We start from the raw sequence: 19,169 nt of genomic DNA on the forward strand, positions 1-19,169 counted from the left end.
AATATGGGTACTCGTATGTGTATTTTATTCCGCAAAAATTCGAGTATGTCTAAACGCGGGTAGGCTATACAATTTTGTCAAAGAACATTAACATTAAAATATGTATGAATATTTGTAATCTCTCGTCAATTCGTAAGATCGCAAGTTATCCTTGAGAGGAACTTACTTGTTTTGCGACTCACTGGTTGGTACTGGCATTGACTTTTATTGAACGTTTATTGAACTCTGTTACTCATGCGGCGTGTGTTTAAACATCATAATTAACCCAAAGCCTATTACTCGAATCAAATAATATAAATAAAAGTATTTCAAGTTGTCCTGTGCAAATATTTCTGTACGAAAGATCACAAAAAGTTGAAAATTTTAATTGCCGTCTAGGTTACGTGAGGTTTCGTCAAAAGCCCTAACACTTAGGCATCTTCATCGGCGTTGGTGTCGTGATTTCATCGTACGAATATGCACAGGCTAGGGAGACAACGGTGGCTGAAAGCGCTTATCCGTATTCTTCTTAACTTCGCGCCAAGTTCCCATGGCGACAAACCGACGAACGGCAATAGCATCGCCATGACCGATGCCATTTGGTTAAAATCTATCAGCATCACGAAGCGGACGTTGGGCTTCCAAAGTTTGGGATCCCAATACCTGTTAGGGATGACCAGGCGCATCAACTTGGCCACGGCAACACCACTCCACACCACACCACACCACAGCACTCATCGCCGGTTGGAGTTGCATGACAACATTGAAGCAGCAGTGACAGTCGGCCACGAGTATACATATATGTAGCTAGTACAATGACGGATTTTGACTCTTTGGCCCTAAAAGCATACAGGCGAAGGCGCAGCGCAGCGCAGTTTTTCAGCTGAAAATGTTCCAGTCGCGCGCTTGGGTCAAGTCAAGACAGCGGACGCGATGTCGGCGTGTGGATGCTGCTCACGCGTCTTCGCTGCCCACGAAATCAACATGAATGGAAAAAATCGCAAGACCCATCCCCATTGACGATGGCGACTATTTAATGCTCTATAGATCGTTGCAAATGCTGTCTGTTAAATGGAACTTACCCAGTTCTATATGTGTAGAAAAAATCAGCCATTACTCATTAGGGATTTCGAAAAAATCTACTGCTCCGAAAATATATTTTCCACACGCAGCGTACGTAGCCATCATACATGGATCGATTTTCGGCTTGTGAAGAAGTGGCAATACCCTGATGTGATCAGTGTGCGTGTAAAAACACCACAATCAACGTAAAATAAACAACAATATATGTATGGGCTACTAGCATGGGTGTTTTTTGTTGCTGTTGTTTTACTTGCTGGGGCTTTGCATTTTTATAGCAATATCCAAAACGGATTTTGTTAAATCATACCTCGTGTGTATATAAACGAAGACGAACCTCTTCGAGGCTTAGTGCGGCAACGTCCACTTAACCAGCGACAACAAATCGCATACCCCCAGTAGGTCTCAACAAACAAGTGCAGTAAGTCAGAGCCGCATCCCATCGCATCCCATCCCATCCAAAAGATGATGGACCAATAAATTAGTCGATTCAGCAAGTGTTTTTTGTATTATTTTAATCTAAAATCAGTGTTCAAGTGAATGCTCAAGCGCCGCACAATAGGCTATTAATTATACCTACCGAAAAGAAAACATATAAAAAAAGTGAACTAAGAACAGGTGAATCCTCCTACGAAAGTGTGAGAACGAACGAAGTCGAATGTTTTTTTTGTCAGTGAACCGATAATTGCAGGCGAGTGTAAAAACCCCACACTGCCATAAAGGAATGAAATAAATTGCCGAATTTATAGGAACTCTCAAAATATACATATGTACATACATATGTACATACATACAATATAATTCTCAGATTGGGAGAAGATTTATGAATTGAATCATTTGCGGCGATACTTAAAAAGCATACTAACGGGTATTTTTAATTTACTCTTCTGTTCTGTTCAAATACAGTTTAAAATACGAAACAAGTTTTACAGATCCCATCCGATCCCATCCACAGTTCTTACAATGCGCAATAATTTTAATATTTGCGCGTTTGCCTTTGAGGCATAATAAAAATGCACAGATTTTGTCTTGTCTTTTTTTTCTAAGTATCGCAATTCGCACGTTTTTATCGCTTTTAATGAGAAAGATGAATTATAAATGCAAATTTGTATTGATTTGCTTAATCCGGGATGGAAGATACAGGTATTATAATGGTAGAGTCGATGGTATAATGGCAAATATGTACTATTTTACATTCCAAAGCAATCAAGGTTCATGTGGTCATATCACAATACCCGTAACATACCGACGCCTCTCACACTTGTTTAATTCATTGCGTAACTTGCACCGAAATTCCCCATATTTGATTTGTTTTTGCATAAAATGATCTTCCATATAAAGACAGTATTTACACATATATCCATTTTGAGCTCGTGCTCTTCAATGACTAAATAAAAATTGTTAAAAAACTATTACTGGTACTATAATATCCTTCGACTTTCATGGGAAGGATGGTTCTCCATGAAATGTGGCTTCAGTTTCTCATTCAACTGTGGGGCTTTTAAATTGAATAACAAATATCGTTATAGTGTATCGAATTACTGCCAAAAGAACGATTAATTTGTGACCCATAAGATACAAATTAACATTAATAACTATCTCACAGCTTAAAAAGTGTATTAAAAGGAAAACAAAAACAAATGACCCAATTAACTAATTTCGATTAGATTTGTATATAATTATGGGTTAATATTATAAAATTGGCATGTTTGAGTTAGCTCGTGAATACTGCGAACAACAAAATATAAAAAATAAAATTAAAAAACTAGGTCATGCGCGTATGCAGCGAGAAATGGGAACAGCAGCAGAAGGGACCAAGAAAACTAACAATCCATCCAAATGAACTTCATTGTCTATAAATAATATATATTCGCATGCTTTCATAAGTATCTGTAAGTCAGCAAAAGTCTACAGAACATGTCAGGCTCTATCTAGGCTCTACTTTATTTTCGACGAAATTTCGATTAGAAAAACAAAGAGTACGAGTACGGTATGAGTATTACACACTCATTTTTATTCGGGGGTCTTTGATTTCCTGTGTTTACGACCGTTAATTATCCATAATCTCATTGCATTGTATAAATCTAGTTATCTTAATGCTGGCAATCTCCCAAGCCAAGCAAATGGATATTTTTTTGGAAAAAGTGCCTAATACATTAATAATACAGTGGAATACCATGGAAAAAACACCAGCCAGCACCAGCGCCAGCTAGCCATCAAATTGCAGAAGCCAATGCCACACAAAAGGCCTCAAATTGGAACCCCTTTATCAAGTGGGTAACCAAATAGTAGGCACTGGCTACTACAATATTTGCTTCTCGTCTCCCTTTGCTTCGTTTGGTTTGTGTTTTATGTGTATGGATTTTGAAATCTGCAGCTTTTTTCTTTTTAAAGGTTAGTTGTATTATTCAAAAAGCAAACCAGTTTTTGCGAAGCAGATGCATCACATCAGCAAAAGAGGTCCGGCGGCGTCCGGCCCAATGAAGCGTTTGTAAATATTGTACGCTTTAGCATGTACTCAATTTACCTAATTTACGATATAGCAGATCTTACCTCACCCAGTACCAAATATTCTCCAATATTTGCACAGTGACACACTTAATTATAATTACGCGATGAAACAAAATTTAATTTTTTCTGCCGTCAAGCAGAAATTATACAAATCTTGACGTACACGGATAGACAGAGACCCATGTCAAAGAAAATAATGTGAGCAAATAATTTATGGCTATTTCTTTGATTTTTTAACTGATTTTTCGTCTTTGTTTGAATGGTAGGGTCTTGGGGCTTGTACAACATTTTTCAGACTTCAAGAAGAACTGAATACTTACAATACAACGAAATTTGAATAGATGCTGCTACTTAATGTTAAAGACTAGGACAATTTGTTAGGACAAAGAAAAGGTTCAGCTTCGAAGGACAAAGAATCAGAAATCTTTGCAGTCTGAATGAACACTTGAATTTGTAAGCAAAAGCTTCTTCTTTTAAGCACTGATAGTTAGAAGTGCTATTTTGATTAATTTTTGATCAAAAAATGTGCGTCTTACAGGTTGAAGTTAAAGCAAACACATCGAATATGGCCAACATTGGCTACGTTTTTATATGGACGCTAATAGTGGTATGTATATTAATAAAAAGTAATACTATTTTCCAAACGGATATTACGATTCTTTATTATTTTGTAGGTCATTACATCAGGGACGGATCTAAACAATGATGATTCTCTTAATGATGTCTTAAGCTACTCTACGCCCACATTTAATCGTGAGACATCTTTGTCGGCTCAAAATATTGAAAAGATTGATGTTAAATGCGACCAAGGAAATGGCATGACGGTGGAAGTAGACTTTTTAGAAAACTTTAACGGAATTATTTACAGTCAGGGATACTACAATGATCCCAAATGCACGTATGTAAAGTTTTAGGGCTGCACATACCTATTATCTAATGTACTATATTTTATTCCATTAGCTATGTGGCTGCCAATAATGGAGACAGAAAATTTATATTCAATGTGCCTTATGACGGTTGCGGCAGTAAGCCGTCCTGCTCGATATGCTCTTCAATTGAGAACGTCCTAATTATACAAAATGACAAAGATATTCAGAATAGTTGGGATATAGCGCGAAAAGTATCATGTAGCCGCAGCGAGGAGCAGGAGAAAACGGTTTACTTCAAGCCGTTTGTCGTTGATATGCTCGAAATAGTTTCCGTTGATACCCCAAGCGGCCCAGTGGAATGCTGGATGGAAATTGGTACTGGAATACCACCAAATATTAAGCCCATTAGTACAACCTTGAAGCTTGGCACCGATGTAACGTTTACCATAAATGTAAAGCATTCGACTCAAGCATGGGATGTAAACATACTGAAGTGCTATGCCTCAGATGACATGAACTTTGAGGCAAAAACCACCAAGACTTTACAACTCTCCGATAAAAGAGGCTGCACTATCAAGGAAAAAATATTTGGGGAGTGGCAAAAGTTGGAATCCAAGTCCAGGTCCAGTCTTACCTCCACATATTATAATACACTCAAAGCATTTAAATTCCCCGACCGATCCCAAGTGTATCTAAAATGTGATATTGAATTATGCAAGGGAACATGTCAAAGAGAATACTCATGTAGCAGCTTAAAGACCAAAATACCTACAGATGGGCCCAAGCTTAGGTGCTACCCTGGCTCAGCAGATCCTGCCTGTCTTTTAACCACTTTCTCGCCACCAACAAAGCCAAGAATAGCAATAACGACAACCAAATCACGCTGCTATACTGGATCTACAGATGCAGAATGCCAAAAAACAACCTACTTCCCACAAACAACGACTGAAGCGCCAATAGCCATAGAACAACCAGAATGTTATCTAGGATCGACCGATGCTCGATGTCGTAAGAGTTCCGCAACGACAATAAAGCCCAGATGTTATCCTGGATCATCAGATCCAGACTGTCAGCCCGCAACTTACTTACCACCAACAACGATCAAAACACGAGTAGATAGACCCAAACCACGGTGCTTCCCAGGTTCAACCGATCCCCGATGCCCTCAAGAATCCGCATCCACACTGAAACCACGTTGCTATCCCGGCTCATCCGATCCTGAGTGCCTTCCATCGACATACGCACCACCTACAACTAGAAGAACCCCAACTTACTCGACTCCGACGACGACTAGAGCTCCTATAACTATAGAAACACCGAAATGCTATCCAGGATCGACCGATCCTCGATGTCCTCAGAGGCCCGCCACGACAACAAAGCCTAGATGTTATCCTGGATCATCAGATCCAGAGTGTCAGCCCGCAACTTACCTGCCTCCAACAACGATCAAAACACCAGTAGATAGACCCAAACCACGGTGCTTCCCAGGTTCCACCGATCCTCGATGCCCTCAAGAACCCGCATCGACACTGAAACCACGTTGCTATCCTGGCTCATCCGATCCTGAGTGTCTATCATCGACATACGCACCACCTACAACTAGAAGAACCCCAACATACTCGGCTCCGACGACGACTAGAGCTCCTATAACTATAGAAGTAGCGAAATGCTATCCAGGGTCGACTGATCCTCGATGTCCTCAGAGGCCGGCAACTACAACAAAGCCGAGATGTTATCCTGGCTCATCAGATCCAGACTGCCTTAACTGCTTCCCAGGCTCTCCAGATCCAAGATGTCCTAAAGTGCCAACAACTAAAAAGGCAGGCTGCGAGGAGAACCCAGATGACCCCAGATGTCAACCTGCCACTTATTTACCGCCTTCCACTTATCGCACTCCAACTCTTTCACCTAAGCCGAGGTGCTATCCTGGATCCAGAGATCCCGAGTGTCTACCAGCAACTTACCAGCCTCCAACAACGATCAGAACAACAGTCGCACCCAAACCACAGTGCTTCCCAGGGTCTACCGATCCCCGATGTCCTCAGAAGCCCGCAACGACAAAAAAGCCGAGATGTTATCCTGGCTCATCAGATCCAGAGTGTCAGCCCGCAACTTACCTGCCTCCAACAACGATCAAAACACCAGTAGATAGACCCAAACCACGGTGTTACCCAGGTTCAACCGATCCTCGATGCCCTCAAGAACCCGCATCGACACTGAAGCCACGTTGCTATCCCGGCTCATCCGATCCTGAGTGTCTTTCATCGACATACGCACCACCCACAACTAGAAGAACCCCAACTTACTCGGCTCCGACGACGACTAGAGCTCCTATAACTATAGAAACACCGAAATGCTATCCAGGATCGACCGATCCTCGATGTCCTCAGAGGCCAGAAACTACAACAAAACCTAGATGTTATCCTGGCTCATCAGATCCAGAGTGTCAGCCCGCAACTTACCTGCCTCCAACAACGATCAAAACACCAGTAGATAGACCCAAACCACGGTGTTACCCAGGTTCAACCGATCCTCGATGCCCTCAAGAACCCGCATCGACACTGAAACCACGTTGCTATCCCGGCTCATCCGATTCTGAATGTCTTCCATCGACATACGCACCACCCACAACTAGAAGAACCCCAACTTACTCGGCTCCGACGACGACTAGAGCTCCTATTACTATAAAAACACCGAAATGCTATCCAGGATCGACTGATCCTCGATGTCCTCAGAGGCCAGCAACTACAACAAAGCCGAGATGTTATCCTGGCTCATCAGATCCAGACTGCCTTAACTGCTTCCCAGGCTCTCCAGATCCAAGATGTCCTAAAGTGCCAACAACCAAAAAGGCAGGCTGCGAGGAGAACCCAGAGGACCCCAGATGTCAACCTGCCACCTATTTACCGCCTTCCACTTATCGCACTCCAACTCTTTCACCTAAGCCGAGGTGCTATCCTGGATCCAGAGATCCCGAGTGTCTACCAGCAACTTACCAGCCGCCAACAACGATCAGAACAACAGTTGCACCCAAACCACAGTGCTTTCCAGGGTCTACCGATCCTCGATGTCCTCAGAAGCCCGCAACGACAAAAAAGCCGAGATGTTATCCTGGCTCATCAGATCCAGAGTGTCAGCCCGCAACTTACCTGCCTCCAACAACGATCAAAACACCAGTAGATAGACCCAAACAACGGTGCTTCCCAGGTTCAACCGATCCTCGATGCCCTCAAGAACCCGCATCGACACTGAAGCCACGTTGCTATCCCGGCTCATCCGATCCTGAATGTCTTCCATCGACATACGCACCATCTACAACTAGAAGAACCCCAACTTACTCGACTCCGACGACGACTAGAGCTCCTATAACTATAGAAGTACCGAAATGCTATCCAGGGTCGACTGATCCTCGATGTCCTCAGAGGCCCACGACGCCAACAAAGCCTAGATGTTATCCTGGATCATCAGATCCAGAGTGTCAGCCCGCAACTTACCTACCGCCATCAACGAGCAAAACACCAGTAGATAGACCAAAACCACGGTGTTACCCAGGTTCAACCGATCCTCGATGCCCTCAAGAACCCGCATCGACACTGAAGCCACGTTGCTATCCCGGCTCATCCGATCCTGAATGTCTTCCATCGACATACGCACCACCTACAACTAGAAGAACCCCAACTTACTCGACTCCGACGACGACTAGAGCTCCTATAACTATAGAAGTACCGAAATGCTATCCAGGGTCGACTGATCCTCGATGTCCTCAGAGGCCCACGACGACAACAAAACCTAGATGTTATCCTGGCTCATCAGATCCAGAGTGTCAGCCCGCAACTTACCTGCCTCCAACAACGATCAAAACACCAGTAGATAGACCCAAACCACGGTGCTTCCCAGGTTCAACCGATCCTCGATGCCCTCAAGAACCCGCAACGACATTGAAGCCACGTTGCTATCGCGGCTCATCCGATCCTGAGTGTCTTCCATCGACATACGCACCACCCACAACAAGAAGAACCCCAACTTACTCGGCTCCGACGACGACTAGAGCTCCTATAACTATAGAAGCACCGAAATGCTATCCAGGATCGACTGATCCTCGATGTCCTCAGAGGCCAGCAACTACAACTAAGCCGAGATGTTATCCTGGCTCATCAGATCCAGACTGCCTTAACTGCTTCCCAGGCTCTCCAGATCCAAGATGTCCTAAAGTGCCAACAACCAAAAAGGCAGGCTGCGAGGAGAACCCAGAGGACCCCAGATGTCAACCTGCCACCTATTTACCGCCTTCCACTTATCGCACTCCAACTCTTTCACCTAAGCCGAGGTGCTATCCTGGATCCAGAGATCCCGAGTGTCTACCAGCAACTTACCAGCCGCCAACAACGATCAGAACAACAGTCGCACCCAAACCACAGTGCTTTCCAGGGTCTACCGATCCTCGATGTCCTCAGAAGCCCGCAACGACAAAAAAGCCGAGATGTTATCCTGGCTCATCAGATCCAGAGTGTCGGCCCGCAACTTACCTGCCTCCAACAACGATCAAAACACCAGTAGATAGACCCAAACCACGGTGCTTCCCAGGTTCAACCGATCCTCGATGCCCTCAAGAACCCGCAACGACATTGAAGCCACGTTGCTATCCCGGCTCATCCGATCCTGAGTGTCTTCCATCGACATACGCACCACCTACAACTAGAATAACCCCAACGTACTCGGCTCCGACGACGACTAGAGCTCCTATAACTATAGAAGTACCGAAATGCTATCCAGGGTCGACTGATCCTCGATGTCCTCAGAGGGCGGCAACTACAACAAAGCCGAGATGTTATCCTGGCTCATCAGATCTAGAGTGTCAGCCCGCAACTTACCTGCCTCCATCAACGAGCAAAACACCAGTAGATAGACCAAAACCACGGTGTTACCCAGGTTCAACCGATCCTCGATGCCCTCAAGAACCCGCATCGACACTGAAGCCACGTTGCTATCCCGGCTCATCCGATCCTGAATGTCTTCCATCGACATACGCACCACCTACAACTAGAATAATCCCAACATATTCGGTTCCGACGACGACTAGAGCTCCTATAACTATAGAAGTACCGAAATGCTATCCAGGGTCGACTGATCCTCGATGTCCTCAGAGGCCGGAAACTACAACAAAGCCGAGATGTTATCCTGGCTCATCAGATCCAGAGTGTCAGCCCGCAACTTACCTGCCTCCAACAACGATCAAAACACCAGTAGATAAACCCAAACCACGGTGCTTCCCAGGTTCAACCGATCCTCGATGCCCTCAAGAGCCCGCAACGACATTGAAGCCACGTTGCTATCCCGGCTCATCCGATCCTGAGTGTCTTCCATCGACATACGCACCACCTACAACTAGAAGAACCCCAATTTACTCGGCTCCGACGACGACTAGAGCTCCTATAACTATAGAAACACCGAAATGCTATCCAGGATCGACTGATCCTCGATGTCCTCAGAGGCCAGCAACTACAACAAAGCCGAGATGTTATCCTGGCTCATCAGATCCAGACTGCCTTAACTGCTTCCCAGGCTCTCCAGATCCAAGATGTCCTAAAGTGCCAACAACTAAAAAGGCAGGCTGCGAGGAGAACCCAGATGACCCCAGATGTCAACCTGCCACCTATTTACCGCCTTCCACTTATCGCACTCCAACTCTTTCACCTAAGCCGAGGTGCTATCCTGGATCCAGAGATCCCGAGTGCCTACCAGCAACCTACCAGCCACCAACAACTATAGTAACACCAACGGAGAGGCCTAAGCCAAGATGTTACCCTGGTTCTACTGATCCTCGGTGCCCTCAAGAGCTACCTTCGACAACAAAACCGAGATGCTATCCGGGTTCAACAGCCCCAGACTGTCTAGCACCAACGTATTTGCCACCAACAACGAAACAAATTCCAACCTCTAATACTGTCACACCTAAGCCCGTAACAACAGATGGAGAAAAGTTTAGGTGCTACTCCGGTTCGCCAGACCCCCGTTGCAAGCAGGACAGTACTGTGATACCCTCTTATAACTTGATTACTTCCACTCAGCCACCCGCAACAACGCCTACTTATTGTTATCCTGGATCTATTGATCCACGTTGCCCCAACAGCGGATACAAAGGCACGAGTCGTATTCCTGCTACATATCTACCGCCCTTGAGTGACCCGGGGTACGACAGGACTATTCGTAATGCAAAGAGCTCTTTTTTTAAGGAAATTAACCAATTGGCATTCACCGATAATAACATTTTTGAGATTGATGAGGACGAAACCGACTCAACTAGAGTTAAACGGGAGTTAAAGGCTGCCGACGAAAATTCATTGATCATTTCTCAAGAGGAAGACCTATTATCGAGAAGAATTGTTAAGCGTGAGTTTAGTGAACGGCCATCAGAGAGTGAAGTGATTTCTCTGACACTTGGTATTCGAACGGGGATCAATGTTAATTAGTCATGGAAGTTAAATACCTAGCACTAGCAATATTATTATAATACCCATCTTACACCGATATGTATTTTACTTAGCCAGATATTCATTAAATATAAATCTTTGTACAAATTGTAACGAACCGGTTTTGTTCGTTTTAATTTCCTTTAGTTTGGTCTCATCGAACGGCCTAGAGTTGGCTGAGCTACGACTTTCGGCGTCTACTCTCTTTTCCTAACCTCATGAATGAGAATTCCACGCCTTTAGAACTTCAAGCTAACGCCTTGAGTTTATAACGTTTATAACGCTTCTCCGGATATACAGCGGGTCGGCCCTACAACCCGACAGACACTCCGAGCTTCGTTCCACAACTGCTGCCGCCTGGTGTGGCACAAAACGCATCCGTTGCTAATACGACCCTTGATACGCCTCATGACTCAGGTTACGCTCTGCTCTCTCAGCTCCACCCGGGACGCACCCACTCCTTCAGCTTTGCACACTTCCCGGAGTGCCAGATATAGCCTGCTGGCGCAACCGACCGACTGACCTCTAAATCACTACTTGAATAGAAAGTAACATAAAGGCTATAGGCATTGGGCTATTCTTTTTTAATATTTAATTTTTATTCATTGAATTTGTTTAATACCCCGAATAAGTTTGCACATCTTAATATTGAGAGTTGAGTTGGAAGTTTGTTTGAGTGTCTGTTGTGAACAGAAAATACAGGAACAGGGTGCAATCTTTCGAGGTTTCCCCATATGCTTGCTTGGGATATTGGTTAAGATGTTTGAGACTATTTAATAAACAATAAAACTATTTTTAATGTAATAATACTTTTGTAACCCTTATTGAAGCGAAACGCTTGTAAATCAGCTTCTCGTGATAAAGGCGATTTCTCTGCTCTACCTCTGGCTAAATTATTTACGAAATTTATAAAATTCCGGGTGTGGTGTTTCGATAAAGTAATTAAATATATTTTAGAGAACATATCTTTACTCTTATTTGGGCTCTTCAAGACTCTGGGTAGCGACAATATGAATTGCTTTCAATTGACTCATGCGGAATCCACTCCTCATATAATGGTAAGCGGCTCTTCAAGGTCTCAATTTCGCGCAAAATCCTCATAACATTTCCACCAACCAGCTTTTTTATAGCAGCATTACCCCACACCCTATCCCGCGCCAACTCTGCTAGCAAAAGAGCATAGCTCTTCGGTGCTCCGCCAAGTCCAATATGATCTACTCCGGATACTTTCCGCACATAGTTAATGGCATTAATTGCCTCTCGAACGCTTAATGTTCGATCTCCACACCGTTCTAAGTTGAGCAAAACGACTCCTCCATTCTCTGGCAAAAGGCTGTAATAAATAAACCATTTTGTAATTGTTGCTGAACTCCTGATAGGTAAAATCATGATGTAGTCACACCCACCTGAGCACGTGGTCCGGTATGGAAGCAATACTTGTGCTGTTGCAGATAGAAAGTGGTGTAGCGTTTGTTAAAAGAACCGGAGCCTTTGCAGATTGCAAGACGGCAAGCATCGCTGACTCGCTAAGTTGAGATATCTCCACTAACATTCCCAAGCGATTCATTTCAAGAAGCATTTTCTGCAATAAATTGGATAAGCAAGGCTTCCTCTGAATAATCTGCTAATTGGTACCCACCTCTCCGAATTCGTTAAATGAATTCGTTACATTCTCCTCTATGAGATGATCCCGCCTTCGTATAGCAGCTGCTGCCCATGGTGTTGTGCACTCTAAGCTAGTTATGGCGACAAATCGGGCTCCCAGCAAATAAATAGAACGCAAAACTGCCAGACTTGTGCCCAGAGCATGGCCCCCACTGATGCCCATCAGAACAGCCACTTCGCCCCTGATATGAGTTTGCTCCATTTCATCAGCCGACTCCACGATATGCATTAGGTCGCTAGCGGCAGTAATCCGTTTTGCCTTATCGATGCCCTCCAGGGCTAGCTGAACCGCGTCTAGGTATTGCGCACCACAAGGCACAGCAATTGGCCACAGGACTGCGCCTATGTGATTTTGGCGCACCTCGAACAAGTTGCTGCTGTTCAAGTTCGTCGTAGTTGGTGGCTTCCAGGATCCCTCAATGAGCGGCGATTCTGTCAACAAGCGTCGAATGAATGACAGGCGGGCCTCCAGCAGAGAAGAGGACCGAAGCTGTAAGGCCAATGGAATGCCACCAGCCATGCCGATGCATAAGAGTACCAGGCCCACGCCCAGCAGAATCTTTCGACCACGGGACCTTTCTGGGCGCTCCCCAGATAGCTCACTGCTGGAATCCTTTTTGGAGGTGTAAGACGGAATGCCGCCATTGCTGCATCTAATCTTTTCGTTGCCACCACCGAACTTGGTTATTTCCGCGGGAAGCTCAATATCTGATATTTCTGTAAAGACAAAACATTGCTGCTTGCAATGCGGTTGATGCTGGTGAAGCGGATGCACTTCCAAAAATTCGCGACTCGGTACTGGATTCATTGCATCATATAATATCTGTATAACTTTTTTACACTAACAGAGAGATGCGACAGCTTTGTTATTAACAAAAAATAACACACGTTAAGAAGAAAGTTTGAAACTGAAATGATTATTGATTTCTGAACAATTCCTTGGCGTATCCTGCACCTTGTTACAATCTAGTCATGCGCGCTATGATGATACTTTTTCCAGTGTGGCAACACCCGAAATCGATGACGAGTTAAATTAATAATAAAATACTCAACCTTTTAAAAAATGGTTTATATTTATTTTAAAAATGTATAAATTTAACTATTGCCAATAATGTCGATTAATGTGGCATTTTGTATTCCTAAAAGAATAAAAAACTACAGCTTTTTATGAGAAGCTATAACGATGTCCATGAGCTTGTGTGTTGGCAATGACTCTAATACGCATAGGAGCTGAATCTGATTTGTTATGCAGTTGGAGCAAAGGGCGATCTGCACAGCTTGCGAAAACCGTTCCATGCACTTTTGATACGCAGCATCCGAATGTGGATCCACACTAGATTCACTTAACCGAGCGCAGTAGTTCTGCAAAGACTTAATAATCTGCATCAAGTCCTGGAAGGGTAGAGCGGTCGACTCTCCACTGGTTACAAGTTGTTGGAGCGTTCGCAAGACAGATAAATGTAGGTTGCTATACGTGGGTCTGTTGGAAACCAATGGCGCAAGAACTACCCATCGCAAGAGACCAGCCAACGGGGTAGCGAATGGCATTGCAATAGCACCAGCTGGCAGAACAAGTGGCTGTTGAGATGCTTGACATAAGGTGGGATTCTCAGTCATCCATTCAGTAATCGCATCCAAAAGAGCATCCGGGGGTGGTATTAGTGCGGCTGATCGCTGCTCATTAAGGTAGAGATCGGCCGCAGCAACCATAAAGTTTGCCGCAAAATGCGGACCAACCATAGGTAATTGCTTCAGTTGCTCGGGTGTCTTACGAGAGTACAATATAAAATCACTCACAATGTTTTGCGCAACTTCAAGACTCAGTGGAGTCTTGCAGCCAACTTGTTGCATCCACGTACCGGCCGAGGAAAGCAGCGGTGCCACTGATCCAGAAACTGCTGTACTTATAAGTCTGGACAACAACTTGGAACGTTGGGGTGTTAGGTGACTGCCAAACAGGGATAGAAATATAGCATTACGCGTTGCATCCCGTCCTGGCCTCGAAAAGTATTCAACGAGCGTAATTATCAATTGAAACTCTTGAAACAATGTCATCTGGCTAGTCGGCAACGACTGCGACTTTCGCCCGTCTCCATCCTTATTCCGCTCCAAGAAAATATATTCAGAAATAATTTGCATTACTAAATTTTGTTTATTTCGGCTAGCAATTAGAGTTTCTGCAAAGCAAAAAGTATTAGACAGGCAATAATATATTCGAACTTGATCATCTTACCTATGCGAGCAAGTGCCTCCACGGCACATGTTGGATAGTTTTCCACTTTTAGGTCTAGTTTCCTATGAGAGCCCTTGCCGCTCTCTACTGACGTAGACATTTTTAACAATATCGTTCTTAAAATGAATAAACAAAGCAATCGCAAGCAATCCTACAGCCTACCCGCTCCGAAAATAGTGTTGTTTGGTGGACACACGACACCAGAAGCGCTGCCATCCCTGATTGCGTTGATATTCCCCGATTTTTATATTCGTACTAATATTACCAGCTAGCGAGGACCCTTAGCACTAAACACACAATTTTGTTTGATTTTTGAATCAATTTTCTACAAGATTCGGTAATTTTAAGGACTCTTGGATCGTTTATAAACCTTTATTTAAAACAAAAAACGTCAGAGAAAAAACGTAAGTGTGTACGGAATGAAACGTAAGTGTGGTCGGAATGCTACGTCATTGTTGCTGGCCAATCGGTTTCACCTATGAAAGTGGACATTTGTATACCCTATTTACTTTTAATAATGCTAAAATTCGGTTTTCCAAACTACTTTGAAGCGTAATTAATAATGGCTTTTTCTCAGATTGATATTTTTTTCCTTTTCATGCATAGGGCTCTTTGAGACCACGATAAACTGATAAATTTCGTTGAGACGAGCTAAATAAGAGATAAGAGACTTTCTGCACTTATGGAGCCTGAGATGACCAACATTTCCTCAATTCCATATTACTTGTTTCCCAAGGATGTATGGAGAATGTTGCTGAATCCGTTCAAATGTTGCGGGACAATGTTGCTCATGTCTCCATCAACTTTGCTGGCGAATACAAATAGGGGATTCCTGAAAATGATTTAGACCTGCTTTGAAACGAAAACGAACTTTGTTTATTTTTATCCTTTTCAACAGTAAATCATATATAATATTTAATTTTATATAAATTCAAGTTAATTATTCCTTTATAATATATAATTGTATATAGAGTCAAGTCAAATATATTGTTTCCAATATTTAATTTTATATAAAGTCAAACCATACAATGTATAATATGGTTAATATAATCGAAAATCGTTTATTTCACAGCCAATTTCAATACTGACTTACTTAATAAATGTTAAATACAAATCTACATAAAAAGATTGTGTAAAATTTTGTTTACGAAATTTGTTTCGCTTAAATGTAGTTTCTTAAAACTTCTAGCGGCGAAATTTAAATTTTCTAACCAATTGGTCGACCTAAAAGACTTCCGTTTAACTGACCATATTAACGGTTACCAAACAGACGCATAAAATAGACCAAATGATAACAAAAATCAACCAAGCACTGGATTTGAAAGGGCTTTCGAAACTATTAACTATACCACTTCCCAGAAGTTCTGAACAAGTGCGTCGAGCGAAATAAACCAAAAAGACAGGGATAATGTATTGTATTCCAGTCCCGGCATAGCTCCCTGTAAATGCCACAAGACTTGCCAAACTTTCCGTAAAATATGTGACACAAAATGGTGGAATAATTGCACATAAAGGGAAGAGTATACGCACGAACGGACTATAGGTGTCATAGCGAGACATGTCTAGAAAAAGAGTTTGAAGATTGTTTTTCAACGTTACCGCAATAATTGGAAAACTAGCAGACAAAGTGAAAATAGGGAAAAGTGCCAAAAAATAGTCAATGCCTATTAGTAAACCTGATGCAAAGTCTGTGTAGTCTACATCGTAAGGAAGAAAGTTTAGTGTGTAAAGGTCTTCAATCCGATCAAAAGCGAATATGCCTGTCATGGCTAGTACTATATAAAAAGCACAAATGATAATATAATCAAATGAAAGTATTTTCGATACCATCAACTTATGCTTAAGTGGCGCCAATAGGCTAGGAAGTGAGTGGTGACACATAAAAGAGTATACACAAGCGCCAAACAGCGAGGGAATACCATATACATTAAAGCTTACTGGGTGCCCTCTGGGTCCTCTTGAGATCAACAGTTTCAAGGATATACAGATCATCAGAGTAAACGCTGTGAATAAGTTTTAATGCTTTACAAGCTAACAATTTAATAAATAAACTTATTTCTTACCCATCCAACGGAAAATAGCTGTGAGAATTTGCAAATATTTGGTTTTCTGAATACTGAATGCAGCAAATGGACCGAATATGAGAGTGAATCCAATTAAAATCACTCTATACACGCTTAATCGCGATATTGTGTGCTCTTTCCAACACGCGTGGGCTGTATTATTCCTGAAGTCCCCAGGCCAAAACATCAGTCTCGAGTTTGGCGAATCTGTAGCATTTGTCTGGTCACTAAAATTATGAGTGTTTAACGCTCTCTTGGTAATTAAGATTTACATAAGATCTTACCATATAACGTCCCGGAGGCTCCTTGATACTGCAGCAGAATATATACTCAAGTCTCCATAGAGATAAACAATGAGGCACAAAAAAAACATGATGCGGCCGAATTCGTTGAAAAAAATTGTCGCCATTTCGCCCAATTCGAATTTATGTGACAGCTGATAATAATGGTTTTCAGCATTTTGAATGTTCAATGGAACTCGCTCGAGATCTCTAAGATCTGATCCTTGATCGTCTGCAGAGGCATCATCATTTTCACTGCTTTCTGCGGAGCTTCGACTATGATGACGAAGGGCCTGAAGAGTTTGCCAATTCTTGATAGCATTCGCGCAAGCCATTGCTTCAATAATAAAGGTAACTGTCATGTAGCTTATTGTGGCTAATAATATAATTACTATAAGACTTAACACCCATCCTGCTTTGGCAAACACTCCAGGTAAAGTTAATGCGCCCGTTCCAACTATTAGATTAAAAATGAATATAAATCCAACCTGTTGGTAAAAATGGTATTACAATTCGAAGACATATGGTACAAATATGTATGGTACAATTATATGAGTTCAGATTCACTATGCTATGATCTGTGGACGTTATCTCTATTACTGTGGTTGTGGCAACACATACTGGTTCATAAATATGTACATACATAAGATAAGTAATATGTACCTATTATGTTCTCAATACTAGCGTTCGAGTGCTCTGAGGGCATTCAAGTTTAAAATTCAATTGAACCATTTATTTGCTCAGGTGCTTACCAAATTCGAATAGGTGGGTGCAGGCTCAGGCCTGCTTATAAGGCGCGGCATCTTGCAATGCAATTTCTTTGTTTTTTACACACACAAAAAACCAAACAAAACAATTGTCCAGCCAACAGCAGTGTGACCGTAGATTTATAGATCAAATATACGGTCCGACCCTCAGAAATATGCCGAAATATACCGTCTTATTTTCTAAAATGCCGTAAATGTACCGATGTAACCATTTTTTTGCATCAATAAAAAAGTAACAAAAACGGACTTTCCTTTATTTGAGATCATTCGTTCCTTATAAAATAGTATTATTCTTTACCTCAAATAGTCTTAAACAGACATAAAACGGTTCTCTAACCACTATACTCATCGCCGTCACTGTCATTTTCCTTAAAATTTTGTAGAAGCATTTCAATTAACAGTTCAAAATTTCCGAACCTTTTCTTGTCTCTTAGACTTTTTTCTTAGATATCATAGATTTGGAATGTCTGTTCGCAAAAGGGTGGAATGGATTTGTAGTTTAATGCAGGAAGGATATCTTCGCTACCTCTCTCCATTTTGCTCGCACTTGTCATGAGAGAAGGGGAAAAACATAAGACAGAAAGAGAAGGAACTACGACTGCTAGTTATGTTTCAATGTGTATTCTTGCACTTTCTTTATTCTCTTGCCACCTATTGAACTATTTGATTATAATATTAAAATATTTGATCTATCTCGCCCACAACAACACCAACCGTTATATCTCGCTCCCCTCCGATTGGGGGCGAACACTTCACGATTTAGAGAGAGAGAGAGAGAGAGAGCGCCTGAAATATCATTTGTTCCTTCTAGCTATAATAATGATCTGATCTGATCCAGATTTGGCAATATGCGAGATATGGTCATTCTCTATCTTTATCTATCTCTTCGTATCTTTAAAATTGTGGATGCCACAGGGGCCTATAGCTCGTATAGTCTCTGAGATCTAGGCGCTCATCAACATAAACGAGCAGACAGACATGGCTATATCGACTCTGATTTTAATGCTGATCAAGAATATGCATTTTATGAGGTCGGAAATGCTTCCTTCTATCCACCAAAAAATTAATACATATATATTTACCTAACCTTTTCGACTACCGGGTATAAAAATGAAGCCCACTCTTGCAATACTCCATTGCCGAACTCGCAGTAAACTGTACTCTAAAATTTTATGGTACAACTGCAACAATTAGGAACATAGATATCTATATATCTATGAAATATTAACGAACATGTTCCCATTTGAGAAT

General features: G+C 42.4%; 4 protein-coding genes across 6 annotated transcripts; 1 reads left to right on the top strand and 3 right to left on the bottom strand.

Annotated features, from left to right (window-relative positions):
- The first annotated feature begins 1,385 nt into the window (after positions 1 to 1,385).
- zye lies at positions 1,386 to 11,027 on the top strand. Of its 2 annotated transcripts, none has more exons than XM_015188011.2 (4): positions 1,386 to 1,480; positions 4,109 to 4,177; positions 4,245 to 4,468; positions 4,531 to 11,027. In XM_015188011.2, exons 2-4 carry the CDS (start codon positions 4,136 to 4,138, stop codon positions 10,907 to 10,909), a joined length of 6,645 nt encoding a protein of 2,214 aa, XP_015043497.2. In that variant the 5' UTR covers positions 1,386 to 1,480; positions 4,109 to 4,135; the 3' UTR covers positions 10,910 to 11,027. The 2 variants fall into 2 exon arrangements, with proteins under 2 accessions (XP_015043497.2, XP_033238082.1); XM_033382191.1 differs by lacking the exon at positions 1,386 to 1,480 and adding an exon at positions 4,006 to 4,023.
- A 459-nt stretch (positions 11,028 to 11,486) lies between these two features.
- Positions 11,487 to 13,506, bottom strand: LOC4813966 (dipeptidase 3). Its single transcript, XM_001354089.4, has 3 exons — positions 12,549 to 13,506; positions 12,316 to 12,491; positions 11,487 to 12,242 (listed from the first exon to the last, which is right to left on the bottom strand). Exons 1-3 carry the CDS (start codon positions 13,380 to 13,382, stop codon positions 11,897 to 11,899), a joined length of 1,356 nt encoding a protein of 451 aa, XP_001354125.1. The 5' UTR covers positions 13,383 to 13,506; the 3' UTR covers positions 11,487 to 11,896.
- A 122-nt stretch (positions 13,507 to 13,628) lies between these two features.
- LOC4813965 (uncharacterized protein C7orf26 homolog) lies at positions 13,629 to 15,161 on the bottom strand. The gene is made up of 2 exons (XM_001354088.4): positions 14,808 to 15,161; positions 13,629 to 14,751 (listed from the first exon to the last, which is right to left on the bottom strand). Exons 1-2 carry the CDS (start codon positions 14,905 to 14,907, stop codon positions 13,730 to 13,732), a joined length of 1,122 nt encoding a protein of 373 aa, XP_001354124.2. The 5' UTR covers positions 14,908 to 15,161; the 3' UTR covers positions 13,629 to 13,729.
- A 682-nt stretch (positions 15,162 to 15,843) lies between these two features.
- LOC4813964 (transmembrane protein 104 homolog) lies at positions 15,844 to 18,060 on the bottom strand. 2 transcript variants are annotated; one of them, XM_001354087.4, is made up of 4 exons: positions 17,904 to 18,060; positions 17,155 to 17,639; positions 16,871 to 17,097; positions 15,844 to 16,810 (listed from the first exon to the last, which is right to left on the bottom strand). In XM_001354087.4, exons 1-4 carry the CDS (start codon positions 17,952 to 17,954, stop codon positions 16,047 to 16,049), a joined length of 1,527 nt encoding a protein of 508 aa, XP_001354123.1. In that variant the 5' UTR covers positions 17,955 to 18,060; the 3' UTR covers positions 15,844 to 16,046. The 2 variants fall into 2 exon arrangements, with proteins under 2 accessions (XP_001354123.1, XP_015043495.1); XM_015188009.2 differs by having other exon boundaries at positions 17,155 to 17,608; positions 17,904 to 18,028.
- Between the last annotated feature and the right edge of the window lie 1,109 nt (positions 18,061 to 19,169).

Source organism: Drosophila pseudoobscura, chromosome X (assembly GCF_009870125.1).
Source record: "Drosophila pseudoobscura strain MV-25-SWS-2005 chromosome X, UCI_Dpse_MV25, whole genome shotgun sequence".
NCBI classification, from domain to species: Eukaryota; Metazoa; Arthropoda; class Insecta; order Diptera; family Drosophilidae; genus Drosophila; species Drosophila pseudoobscura.